General features: G+C 41.8%; 1 protein-coding gene across 3 annotated transcripts in view; it reads left to right on the top strand.

Annotated features, from left to right (window-relative positions):
• The first annotated feature begins 36 nt into the window (after positions 1-36).
• Positions 37-13249, top strand: part of IFT57 (intraflagellar transport 57) — a 36489-nt gene continuing 23276 nt past the window's right edge. For all 3 annotated transcript variants that reach the window (XM_064468086.1, XM_064468106.1, XM_064468096.1), the window contains exons 1-3: positions 37-278; positions 11839-12001; positions 13093-13211. In XM_064468086.1, the coding sequence (XP_064324156.1) occupies positions 52-278; positions 11839-12001; positions 13093-13211 (509 nt within the window). In that variant the 5' untranslated portion in view covers positions 37-51. The remainder of the gene's footprint in view (positions 279-11838; positions 12002-13092; positions 13212-13249) is intronic.

The following is a 13249-nucleotide window of genomic DNA, read 5'->3' as shown; positions in this document are numbered from 1 at the left end:
GGGATTGGTAGGGCCGGTTGCTACGGTTACGGGCCGCGGCAGAGCTCCAAGATGGCGGAGGAGGCCGCGGGCGGCGGCGGCGGGAGCCGGCGCGGGGCGGCGGCAGGGGACCGGGACCGGGAGCGTGAGGAGGAGGGGGGGGTGGCGGCGGCGGGGGAGCGGGGCCCGGGCGCGGCCTATCATATGTTCGTGCTGATGGAGGACCTGCTGGACAAGCTGAAGCTGCTGAGCTACGAGGAGGAGGCTCTGCGGCGCCACAACATGAGACCGCTCTCCAGGTGCCCCTCGGCCGGCGGCGGCGCCCGGCGGCGGGGAAGGCCCCGGGGAGGAGGGGGGACGGCGGCGGGGGTGGGGGCCTCGCCCTGAAGGCGTTCGGGTGGCTGCGGGGGCCGGCCGGGGGTCGCGCCGCACGAAGCCCCACGCGTGAGGGTCCGTGGCTGCCGCGGCCACAGCGAGAGGCCTCAGAGACGTATCGTGGGTGAGCGCCTCCGGGCCCAGCGCCGGAGCGTTAGCAGAAGGGAGCCGGTGGGGATGGGGCCAGGGGTTAGGGGAGGAGGGCTGGCACTCGGGTGCCTGCCTTAGGTAACACCCACTCAACTTGCCGGCTTCCCCTATGATTTTGAGACTTTTAAAACGCCAAGTCCCTCTTGTACGCTGAGATGTGATAAGTAAATGGTGACTGGACTTTCTCTACCCCTAGTAGATAACTCGAGTTTGAATATTTGCGTGCCAATGTATGTGCAAAAACTAATACTACTCTAAATTATTTTCTTGTAGTCAGGGTAACTATTTGTGGGGAGTGTGTATGTGTAGGGGGGGTTGGATCCACTGTTTTTTCATATCTAATATATATTTGTTTCATACGTAACAAATTTTTTTTTTTAATTATGGTGGGAGACAGGAAACTTGGGAAATGGGACCGATGTTTCCATCCTCCCAATATCCAGCTGCCCAATTAACTTTAAAGTCCATCCATCCATCAGTTTCAACCAGGTTGCACAGCAGCATATCACACAGTTAAGCTTTCTGTAAGCAACAGGTTGGGGGGGGAGGGAACATAGTCCAAATTATTCTCTTGTTGGGAGGGAGGCTCAAGTATGAGCTCAGTGGCTGTAAACTGTTTTTAACCAGCTGTCAGACCATGAGTATTCTTGGAGCAAGAAAGCAAACTTTGTCCACCTTAGTGAGTAGTCGTGCCTCTGTTATGATTAATTTAGCCTTCAAAGGAATTTTAATCAAAGTATACAATTTATTGAATAGAGACAAGCAAGCAGCGCTGGATGCACGGGGGATCCTTCCGCCTAACGTGCATACCGTCATACGATACTACAGGGTTTATATTCAGTTACTTAATTAATAACAATTAGTAAAAACACGCCTAAGTTTACACTCTTTGGTCAGTGATAAGCATTCCACTTGCCGTTGGTCAGCCGTATTTAAATTAGCCACGCTTGCCATGTAGATGAGCACGCATGCTCTTTACAGGTGTGGGGGGGCAAGTCTTTTTGGTCCTGAATTGGGTCGGTGGTCGCAATCTCCCCCTGCCGGAATTACCTTTCCCCCAGTTTTCATGCTTCAGCGCCTCCTGAGCCAAGAAGTTCCCTGTTATCACTGCTGGCTGATTTGTGGCCTTCCCTTATCTTCTTTCTCTCCTTTGTAGCAAGATGTTTCCACTGTTAGTCCTTGAAGTTACTGAGTTGTATCCTTTTAGGAGGCCTCTTGACAGTGAAGCATTCATTGCTAATGCCGTCTTGTCTGGCCTAAGCATTATTTATTATCTTGTTAAAATTCTCAGATGTTAGTTTCTACTCCTAACTAAAATTCTTTCTTAACAATTAACTACACAAATTGTCAATCAACATCCCAACCATTAAGACAGTTAACAATTCAATTGAACACTGAACGGCCTCTCCGTTATACAAGCACAAACAGAACGGTCAAATGCTAGAGGGTCACACTTCACCGTGTGACTCTAGCATTGTTCCATATTGACACGAATCAGATGAACACATTTTACAATCCCTCATCTTTTCTTTTTATGGCATTGATTCGTGTTTTTGTTTCCAATCTAGTCAATACTTGCTGAATTGGTATCAGTTTTGGGTCTTCTTTTGTCTTTATTATCATCAAGGAATGAGTTTTCTTTTTCCTTGTTTCTGGATCAACAGGTATTGCAGTTATCTGCATTCCTTGTATAACCGAGTGTATTAGTCTAGTAAAACAGGGTATTAAACATGGAATTACTAACAGTCCTCCACATATCCCCAGTACAGCTATTCCAATTTTAGTAAGCCAATTACCATCCATAAAGTTCCACCTTAATTCTCTTAGATTGATTCCATTCCAAGTTTGAACTGGGACGTGTGCGATTTTCTTAATTTCTTTTACAAGTTCATTTACAGCTTTTCCTTCATCATCTATTTCTAGACAACAGTTACTAAGGTTAAATTCTCCGCACACTCCTCCTTCTTGTGCTAGCAAATAATCCAAAGCTAAGCGGTTTTGATACAAAGCAGTTCTCATTTTGGTGTTCTGTTTTGCAATTAATCCAAGTGCATCTCCAGTCTTATTTACAACTATTTCTACCACAGCCTGTAATCTAATTATTCTATTTAACATATATATATTGGGGTCCTGTAGCCCCAAGATCCATCTTCTGCCCATGTAGCTGGATCATAATAAGCAATAATCCTCTCCGGAGGCCATTCATTATCTTTCCAATTTCCAATTTGTAAGCTCCGCTTATGACGTTTTTGTTTTTTTTTTTTTTTTTTTTCTTAACTCATCAGCCTCAACATACACTTGGACTCCCAGTCGCTCTCCCCGACTTATGGGTAACAGGAAAAAACTGGGTCTTATAGTTCCCAATACATAAGATCTTGTCCAATTCTTTGGCAAATATGCATAAGCCAGTTTGCCGCAAATCCAATACTGTCCTTCAGGAGTTGGCCAACCTTTTGGTATATTTGTTCCATTGGTCCAATTCTTAGATTGATCATTCATCTCCAGTGGGTTTCCCCACTTATCCCAATTGTTCTGAGTTTCATTCCATAGGTAACCTCCCTCACACTCTAGATTACCTACTGGTCTTCCATTGTCTTTTAGATTCTGCCAGCAACTCCTTCCAATTATACTCGTCTGAAGCACCCATTGTTGTTTCCTATTACCCTTTCCCATTGTTTTCCAGACTTGGGGGTTACTTATATTGCTCTCCATAGCCTCCCATGGCCATCGTTCACCCTGGTTTGTCCCATTACAAACATAACAATTGGTTACATTCAGTGACTTCGCAATGTTTTCAGCAAGATTTACAAATAGATTTTTAGCAACTGTGGGAATTTCATATTTTACCCCTGTTTCTATTTCATGATAAAATGCTATAACCTTACTTGTTCCAATTAGTCTTCCTACTTCCGAATTTGTTTTCATTTCTACCCAATATTGGTAAGGGAGTTCTTTTGGATCATAGCATACGGTCCTGTTACCTTCTCTGCATAAAGCATACTGGGTCAGATTATGAATGCAGCTTCCTATTTCCTGGCCTTTACAGTCGTAGACAGTATGATATACCAAAGCTTGGGAACTTATCCGTCCCCTTCTAGTGGTTATCACACATTGACTGCAGTTGTTTGTCACAGCCAGGGTTAAGGAACTCACCCCAAGCAGGACTAGAAGAGGTCCGGTAAGGGCCATAGTGATTGGCGGTCACGGCCCAAAGGGGTTGCAGCCCTTGGCAGACCTTTTCAAACCACAGCACCAGTTCCCTATCCGGTCTTGCCCTCTTCCATAATCTTAAGGGGTGTCCTTTCCTGAGTTACCTCAATGTATTTAAGGATTCGTATGCTATGTCTGAAAGAAATCCAGGGTATACCATGGATAGCCTATTGCTATTCCCAGGAACCAATATTTAACTGATCCTTGTTATTGACATATTGTCTCCCCTAATGGGTATTCATTTAGGAGCTTCTCCGTTTACCAATTCTACAGGAGTAGTCACAATAAAATTCCCACAGTAACTTAGCTTATGTTCCTTGACGATGTCCTCATCAGGTTCTTCTGATGGTTAGCTTAGTTTCTCCGGGTTCAGATGTGACTGTCCACTCCTTCACTGGACTTTTCACTCGCGACACATGTGTCCACCCTTTTTCAGCAGTTCTCACAGCCGTTTCTGTAGTTAATAAAACAAGGAAAGGTCCTTCCCAAAGGGGAGATAAGTTTCTTTCTTTCCATGTTTTTATTAGAACCTTATCTCCTGGTTCTAACTGATGAATTGCAAATCCTAAAGGTGGTGTCTGGGCCACCATCTCAATCTCCCTTAACTCTTTTAATCTTTTTCCAATGGTAATTATATATTTTTGGATACTATGGTCTTCAATTATATTATTCCCCAAAGGCATCCCTTGAAAGTAGGGCATGCCATATAACATCTCATATGGTGATAATCCAGTCTCACTGTATGGTTTAGTTCTTATATTTAACAGTGCCAATGGTAAGCATTTCGTCCAAGGCAATTGTGTCTCAATCATTAATTTAGCCAGTTGTTGTTTTATTGTTTGATTCATTCTTTCTACTTTCCCCGAACTTTGTGGGTGCCATGGAGTGTGGTATTCCCACTGAATGCCTAAAGATTGACATAATAGTTTTATTATTCTGGAAGTAAAGTGTGTGCCCTGGTCAGAATCAATGTACTGGATTATCCCATATCTAGGTATCAAATGTTCCAATAAAATTTTTACCACCATCTGTGCTGTAGCCCGTGCTACAGGGTAAGCCTCTACCCATTGTGTCAAATGATCTACTATTACCAATAAATATTTTATTCTCCCTACTTTAGGTAGTTCAGTAAAATCTATTTGTACTTTCTCGAAAGGTCTGTAAGCTGTTTTTCTCCTTCCTATTGCTACTTGTCGAAACACTTTCTTATTTACCTTTTGACAAGTTAAGCATCCTTGTGTAATCTGCTTTGCTATTTCAAAAATCCCAATACAGCCAAATTGTTTAAGGAAATGATCACTTAACGCCTTTGTACCCCAATGTGTTTGCGCATGCAAACGTTCCAATATTTGTCTGGCATAGGCTTTCGGCAGAATTTCTCTCCGGTCAGGCAATATCCATTTTCCTTGTTCTAACTTAGCCCCTATTTTTTCCATTTTTATCTTTTCTTCAGGGGTAAACTTCTTCTCTTTCTCCTCCTGTGTTTTTTTTGCTGATGTCCTCCTGTGTTTGTACTACATTAATTTTAGCGGCCCTAGTTCTCAGGGCTGCTTCCTGGGCCTCTTTATCCGCTAAATTATTCCCTCGAGTTCGGTAATCTAATCCTTTTTGGTGTCCTCTCACATGTACCACTGCTATTTCCTTTGGTTCTCTTAATGCTTTTAAAATTTTTACTATTAATTCTTTGATGTATTAGATTTCTCCCGTGAGTATTAATTAAACCTCTTTCTTCCCAAATTTTCCCAAAAGTATGGACTACCCCATATGCGTATTTAGAATCTGTAAATATAGTCCCGCTTTTGCCTTTTAATAATTCCAGGGCCTTACAGAGGGCATACAGCTCACAAGCTTGAGCTGACCATGATGGACTCAGGGGTCCTGACTCCACAAGTTCTAGGTCTTTATTAATTATTGCATATCCTGATTTTCTTTTCCCTTTCACCACTCGGGAGGAACCATCTATAAATAGTACCTCCCCATCTTCCAACTCAGTATCCCTTAAATCTGGCCTCACCTTAGTCTGGGTCTCAATTACCTCTAAACAATTATGTTGTAATTCTTTCTCTGATGACTCTCCAAACAAAAATTGTGCTGGATTCTGGGCAGAAGTCACCCTCAATTCTAAATCAGGGGAGTCTACTAGTATTGCTTCATACTTTAGGATCCGGCTGTCTGTTAACCATTTTTCTGCCTTCTGCTGTAAAATATTTCTGACATTGTGTGGGGTATACACCTTTAAAGGAGCACTAAAAGTAATTTTTCGAACTTCCTCTATTAATAAGGCTGTGGCAACCAGAGCTTGGAGGCAAGCAGGCCATCCTCTGCTTACTGGATCAAGCAACTTAGAGCAATACCCCACAGGTTTTTTTGATTCCTGCCCAGTTCTGAGTAAGAACTCCATATGCTGTCTGGTTTGATGTATTTACAAAAAGATAGAAAGGTTTTTCTAAATCTGGGAGGCTCAATACAGGTGCTTGTATTAATGTCTTTTTTATTTCCTCGAATCTCTGGTCATCTTCTATGTACCACTTGAGTCGGTTATTAGTTAATTTCTCATATAGGAATTTTACCTTTTCACTATAATTTTCAAGCCACGGTCTACAGTATCCTAATAATCCCAATATTTGTCGAATTTCCTTTTTAGTTTGTGGGGGTCTCAAGGATAGAATCCCAGATATCCTATCAGGATCTAGCTTCTTCCTTCCTTTACTCAGCCAATGTCCTAAGTATTTTACTTCCTGTTCCACAAACTGTAGCTTTGATCGGGACACCTTCAATCCCTTCTCCCCCAGAAAATTTAACAATTTAATGGTGGCCTCTCGGGTCCCCTCTTCAGTTTCTCCTGCTACTAATAAATCATCCACATATTGTAATAATTTTACCTCCTTGGGTAATGTAAAATCTTGTAAGATTTTCTCTAAAGTTTGTCCAAATAGATTTGGTGACTCTGTAAACCCCTGTGGTAGCACAGTCCATCTTAATTGTTGTTTTCGTCCTGTTTCGGGGTCCTCCCACTCAAAGGCAAAATAATTTCTGGATTCCTCATCCAGAGGACAGGCCCAAAAAGCATCCTTTAAATCTATTACACTATACCAAGTATATCTAGGAGAAATATGACTCAGTAAAGTGTAAGGATTTGCCACCACAGGGAACTTAGTGATCGTTCGCTGATTTACAGCTCTTAAATCCTGTACCATTCTGTATGAGCCATCCGGCTTCTTTACAGGGAGGATGGGTGTATTATGGGGTGACATACATGGTTCCAAAGTTCCTTTTTCCAGAAGTCTGTCAACTACAGGTTTTAATCCTTTTCGGCCCTCCCTGGGTATAGGATATTGCTTGATTCTAATTGGGCGATAAGGATCTATAATTTGAACACTTATGGGGTCCATTTCTATCTTTCCAATTTCCCCTTCTTTATACCACACTGAGGGGTTAACAGCTTCTTCGTCTTTTTGTGTTAAAGTGTATAATTTAATCTGCAATTTATCTCCTTTACTCTGAATGCCCAAATTTAACTTCAAAATCAAATCCCTTCCTAATAAATTGTACTCTGCTTCAGGGAGCAAAAGTAAATCATTAAGGCAAATTTTCTTTTCTGTCTCTATTTCTACATCTTTCAAAATTGGTACTTTAAAAGGTTCTCCTTTTGCCCCAACTACAGACATATAGCTCTTCCCTTTTTCTATTCCTTTTGGAAGTTTTTGAATGGTTGATTTCTCAGCTCCTGTATCTACTAAAAATAAAACTTCCTCTTTATGGGGACCAATTAATAATTTTATCAAGGGCTCTGTTGATGTTGGAGTCCCCAGAAGATATAGCCCCTGACACCCCTATTCTTCTTTAAACATTCTCTCATCTTGTTCCCGTTTTCGGCAGTTCTTCTGAACGTGTCCTCTCTTGTTACAGTAGTAACAGACGGGAGTTGTAAATCTCTCTCGGTAAGGTTGTCGCGGGGGTGTCTGCTCTATTTTTTTTTCCCTTTTCTCTCCAGACGGAGTCTTATTTTTCTGACTTTCTCTTACTGCTGCTACAAAAATTTTTGCTTTTGCTTTCTGTTTTTCTTCATCCCTTCTAACATAAACTTTTTGGGCTTCTCTAAGTAACTCCTCTAATCCTCTTTCTTGCCAGTCTTCCAGCTTTTCTAATTTCCTTCTTATATCCCCCCAAGATTTAGCTACGAATTGTGTTCTAAGGATTGCGGTCCCAGCCACTGTATTCGGATCAATTCCAGAATACATTTGTAAGCTTTTCCTCAACCTCTCCAACCATTCTGTTGGAGATTCTTCTTTTCCTTGTTGTTCATTAAATGCTTTATTAATGTTTTGCCCTCGGGGAACCGCTTCCCTTATTCCCTGTATGATTAACGTTCTCAAATCCCTCATATTCTGTCTTCCTTGAGGTTGTTGATGATCCCATTGGGGATCCACATTTGGCCATTTCTGATCTCCCGGGAGCCCTGCTTGATTCTGTCTTTCCCAAATCCTTATTCCAACTTGTCTAATCATTCCCTTTTCTTCAGCAGTAAATAGGATTCCTAAAATGGACTGTATTTCTTCCCAGGTATAAGTATTGGGGCCTAGGAATTGATCTAGTTTTTCAGATACTCCGAGGGGATCATCTAATAGGGTCCCCATTTCTTTCTTAAAGTTTCTTACATCTGTGGTATTTAATGGGACTGCCACAAACCCGATGCCTCCCTGATTGCCTCCGAGGGGTACCTCTCGTAAGGGATATAGACAAGCCCCCTCAGATACGGCAGTCCTACTTCTCGTACATGCAGCCGGTGGTTTATCTAATTCTGGTGCTGTTGGTGGGGGAGGCAGGGATAACAGTGGGACTGGTGGAGATACTACGGCCACTGGAGGGGAAGCCGCTGCCAGAGGTGAATTATTAGGATATGGGGGCGGCAGGTTATCCAGTGGTTCCCATTTATCATCTTTTTCCCTTCCTTTTTCATTTTTATCTCCTTCTTCTTCCTCAAAGTTTTCATCTCTTTTCTTTAATGTAAGTATTGAGGCTGGAAAAGGACGTGAAGTCCTGATCCATAATTCTGCATATTCACTTTCCTCCTGACTAAAAGGTTCCTTTGAATTAACATATATATTCAAGGCCTGGCAAATCCAGTCTTCAAAAGATCCAAAAACAGGCCAAAAGACAAGTGGTCTTAAAGGTTTCTTCGGCCATTCAACCATACAATATTGAACCAATTTTAATTTACTTTTTCCTTTTCTGGGGGCCCCTTTCATTCCAATTTCTAATCATTATTCCCAATGGACTTTCTGATGGTATGTCTGGTAATTTGCTCCCTTTCTTCTGGTCCTGGGTCCTCGAATTTGTCTGACCCATCTAGGAATTTTACTGTGGCAATTCCTACAGCCCTTGGTTACCGGTAAGAGTGTCTTGCAGGGGGTTTAGGACCTATCACCCACCCACGAATCCTATAGGAATCGCTTCGGTCCTTCACCGGCTAAGTCCCTCGCGGGAGATTGGAACCGCGGTTAGAAGACCTCCACAATCACTTCAGAACTAGGTTCTGTCTCAGTCACACTCTTACACACACAGGCAACCGAATCCCACCCAACCAAACGGTATACAACCTAAATCCTTACGACTCCGTCGTCTTCGTTTGGATCTTCGCGCGCAGAATTACGGGCAAAACAAACTGCTGCAGCCGGCAAGGGAGCTTATAAAAATTAAATTCCTTGCTTGTCCCTGTTCGGGTTCAGGATGGCGTTAGCCCTGACCCAACCTGACCAGGAGCCACCAAATGGTGGGGCGCCCCTCCTAGATCAAGTCAGAATTCAGGAACCAAGACCATCCCGGACGAGCCCCCAATTGTTATGATTAATTTAGCCTTCAAAGGAATTTTAATCAAAGTATACAATTTATTGAATAGAGACAAGCAAGCAGCGCTGGATGCACGGGGGATCCTTCCGCCTAACGTGCATACCGTCATACGATACTACAGGGTTTATATTCAGTTACTTAATTAATAACAATTAGTAAAAACACGCCTAAGTTTACACTCTTTGGTCAGTGATAAGCATTCCACTTGCCGTTGGTCAGCCGTATTTAAATTAGCCACGCTTGCCATGTAGATGAGCACGCATGCTCTTTACAGGTGTGGGGGGGCAAGTCTTTTTGGTCCTGAATTGGGTCGGTGGTCGCAATCTCCCCCTGCCGGAATTACCTTTCCCCCAGTTTTCATGCTTCAGCGCCTCCTGAGCCAAGAAGTTCCCTGTTATCACTGCTGGCTGATTTGTGGCCTTCCCTTATCTTCTTTCTCTCCTTTGTAGCAAGATGTTTCCACTGTTAGTCCTTGAAGTTACTGAGTTGTATCCTTTTAGGAGGCCTCTTGACAGTGAAGCATTCATTGCTAATGCCGTCTTGTCTGGCCTAAGCATTATTTATTATCTTGTTAAAATTCTCAGATGTTAGTTTCTACTCCTAACTAAAATTCTTTCTTAACAATTAACTACACAAATTGTCAATCAACATCCCAACCATTAAGACAGTTAACAATTCAATTGAACACTGAACGGCCTCTCCGTTATACAAGCACAAACAGAACGGTCAAATGCTAGAGGGTCACACTTCACCGTGTGACTCTAGCATTGTTCCATATTGACACGAATCAGATGAACACATTTTACACCTCTAAGGGGAAGAGTTTGGTTCCGAGTATCCAGTGTGCACATGATTGATATTTTGGGGGGGGGGGGGGTCTAACCGTGGTCCGATTTTATGGACTGAATTCTCATTAGGACCACATCTTTCAATTTAGTGTGACCCAAAATCGATCTAGTTTGTGTGCCTTGCTCTCTGAAGCGACCCGAAGCACAGTAGGTGAGGATGGGTAGAAGGATCGCTTCAAAAACATGCTCTGATCTGAGCTTATGCACTGATTTAGGAACACCAGCCTCTTGTCACTCTTGAGGAATTTGGGAAGGGGAAGAGGTTTGGGGAACTTGTGGGGAAAAAGGAACTGGTTGTATTGCTGTTGTCAGGAGGAGTATTTGGGGATGTTAAGAAGGGGACAGGAGGTGAGCTTACTGTGGCATAAGGGCATGCATGGATGAGGACGATATGCAGAAAGAGGACGCATTTCTTTAGGCAGTGAGGCTTCAGTAAATTTGCTTTCCCTTCCTCAGGGAAGTGCCGTTCAAGTTTTCTCATGGTCACTTGATGCAAAATTTATTTCTTTATTTAAAGAGGCATAATCATATGCCCATATACAGATACCTTTCTTTGTGCTGTTTGTCTAAACTCCCTGTAATAGAGAGCAATATGCACTTCTAAAGCTTTTTTCAATGTGTTCTAAAGTAGATAAAAGATGAGAGAAATCCACCCTGGCTTCCAGTGTCATGAGTAAAGGATGCAATGGATCATTTTCATTTTGTTTTTAAGTAGGCTGTTCGCTGTGTGATGTTGACAGTAGTCATCAATAACTTTTGCTAATCTATTCAGAGGATGTTTTTAAAATTTAAATTTTGTCTTGCCCTGTAAATCACTCGGCCTGTGAAAAATGCCTGAGATTTAGAAAAATCTTACCTCATTTGTGGCCTACAAGTTATTGGCAATTGCAGATCTTTGACTTTTGATTCTTTTGAGCTTTTTTGTAGTTTATCTTATGCAAAGGACGTTTGAATGAATACCTTGCATAGGCTCTTAACTAGTCAGTGGTGGTATTTTATGAAGTGGTGGGATGGATTCTGCTTCCCTAAAATTAAATGGGAACAGAATTGAGCTCATCATGACTTGAGATTGCTCTGGTAAACAAGAGGAGAAACTTGCGTTTATGTGGAAATGTTAATCTGGTGGTGTTTAACTGAAATTGTATAATCCTGCTGGCAGGAGAGAGGAGTGCCCAGTTTCCATTTGAGTGCTTGGACGTCTAATGTTGATTAATAGCTGAATCGGAGCACAAAATGGATGAGCTGCACATAAAAAACTTAGTCTACTGTGCTTATATGTGAAACTAGACATCCTGAGTTTAGTTCTGATAGATGACTCATTGACAAAGTCAGTCGAAGAAAATGCTTTCTAGCCTGTGCTGGCCTATAGTGCTGTAAGAGTTTTGGGAGCTCAAAATATTTACCCTTTTTTCCCCTTTTTAAACAGGCACTACTTTGCACTGCCCACTAATCCTGGTGAGCAGTTCTTTATGTTTTGCACGCTTGCCGCTTGGCTGATCACTAAAGCGGGACATCCCTTTGAACAGCCACAAGAATATGATGACCCCAATGCAATAATATCAAATATACTCTCAGAATTGCGATCGTTTGTAAGTGTTGAACATGCTGTTTACCCAAGTGTATTTCAAGCACGTGCATCACCTTCAGAAATAACAGTAATGACACACTTTCTCTGCTGTGTGCTTATGTTCCCAAGGACTGGACAGACTCTTCCTATCTATAAGTTCGTACTATGTTAATTAGTTAATTGGAAGTTTATACTATGCATACCTACTTGCTAACATTTTGGCACTGCAAAAATGGTCTTACAATATTATATATTATTTCAATTAGTTTTGTTCCACATTCTGTAAGATGGATTAAATCAGGTTTACTTCTTATAGTACCACATATGTTGCTTATTTATAACAGTATAATTTACAAAGATTTTATCTTGAAAGTTTACACAGCACTTGTCATCCTACTCCTGCCAAAGTCAGTTATATAGTTCATAGTGAAGGAGATGATTTAGATTTGTGTTTGTGTTATCTTAAATTTTTTTTTTTGTTAAGGAGTAAAAGGTTGCATAAGCTGCCAGGGGCTATTGGGATTTTTTTCAATACTAAAAAAAAAACAAACCTGAAGGTCAGGAGAATGTATCAATTTATGGGAAGTATGATCTTATGGAAGATCATACTGCGAGACAGCTGTGAATGAGATGTTAAGAACACTGTTCTCTAAAGGAGTGAATTGATAAAAAACTAAGATATTTATTCTGTAGGACAGCAATAAATAAAAAAAATATTTTATAAATAAAATCTGGAACAAACAAGGCAATGTTGAAAATCTGGTGGTTAAGTCTGAGTACCTGAGTTCCTCTGTAGCTGTTCTTGCCTTACCAGCATGTCACTTGTGTGCTTGACCATCTAGCTCCCTTGCAGCTTCTGACTCTTCTGCTCCCTGTGAGTATCCTCTTACCTGGTGCTTGAAGATTTCTGCACTGCATATGTTTCTTGGATTGTTCTGTTTTCCCTTCTGTTCCCTGACTGGAGCTGCATAGGGAAAGAATATTAATTAACATTGGTAAAATCTTCGTACACAATGGACACTTTGGTTTTAGCATAGTAGATCTTGTTGCATCCCTAAGAGGGAGCCCAAATGATGGGTAGATATTAGTAAACACTGTATCTCTGTATTTCAGGGAAGGCCTGTGGATTTTCCTCCCTCAAAATTAAAGGCAGGTTACGGAGAGCAAGCATGCTATGTTCTTGATTGTTTAGCTGAAGAAGCCTTGAAATACAGTGGCTTTAGCTGGAAAAGGTACAGTACACTTTTAAGCATCCTTCCATATGCATTAT

This window comes from Phalacrocorax carbo, chromosome 1 (genome assembly GCF_963921805.1).
Source record: "Phalacrocorax carbo chromosome 1, bPhaCar2.1, whole genome shotgun sequence".
Classification (NCBI taxonomy): domain Eukaryota; kingdom Metazoa; phylum Chordata; class Aves; order Suliformes; family Phalacrocoracidae; genus Phalacrocorax; species Phalacrocorax carbo.
Note: the sequence above shows the minus strand (reverse complement) of the source record. Positions and strands in the feature narration are given on the sequence as shown.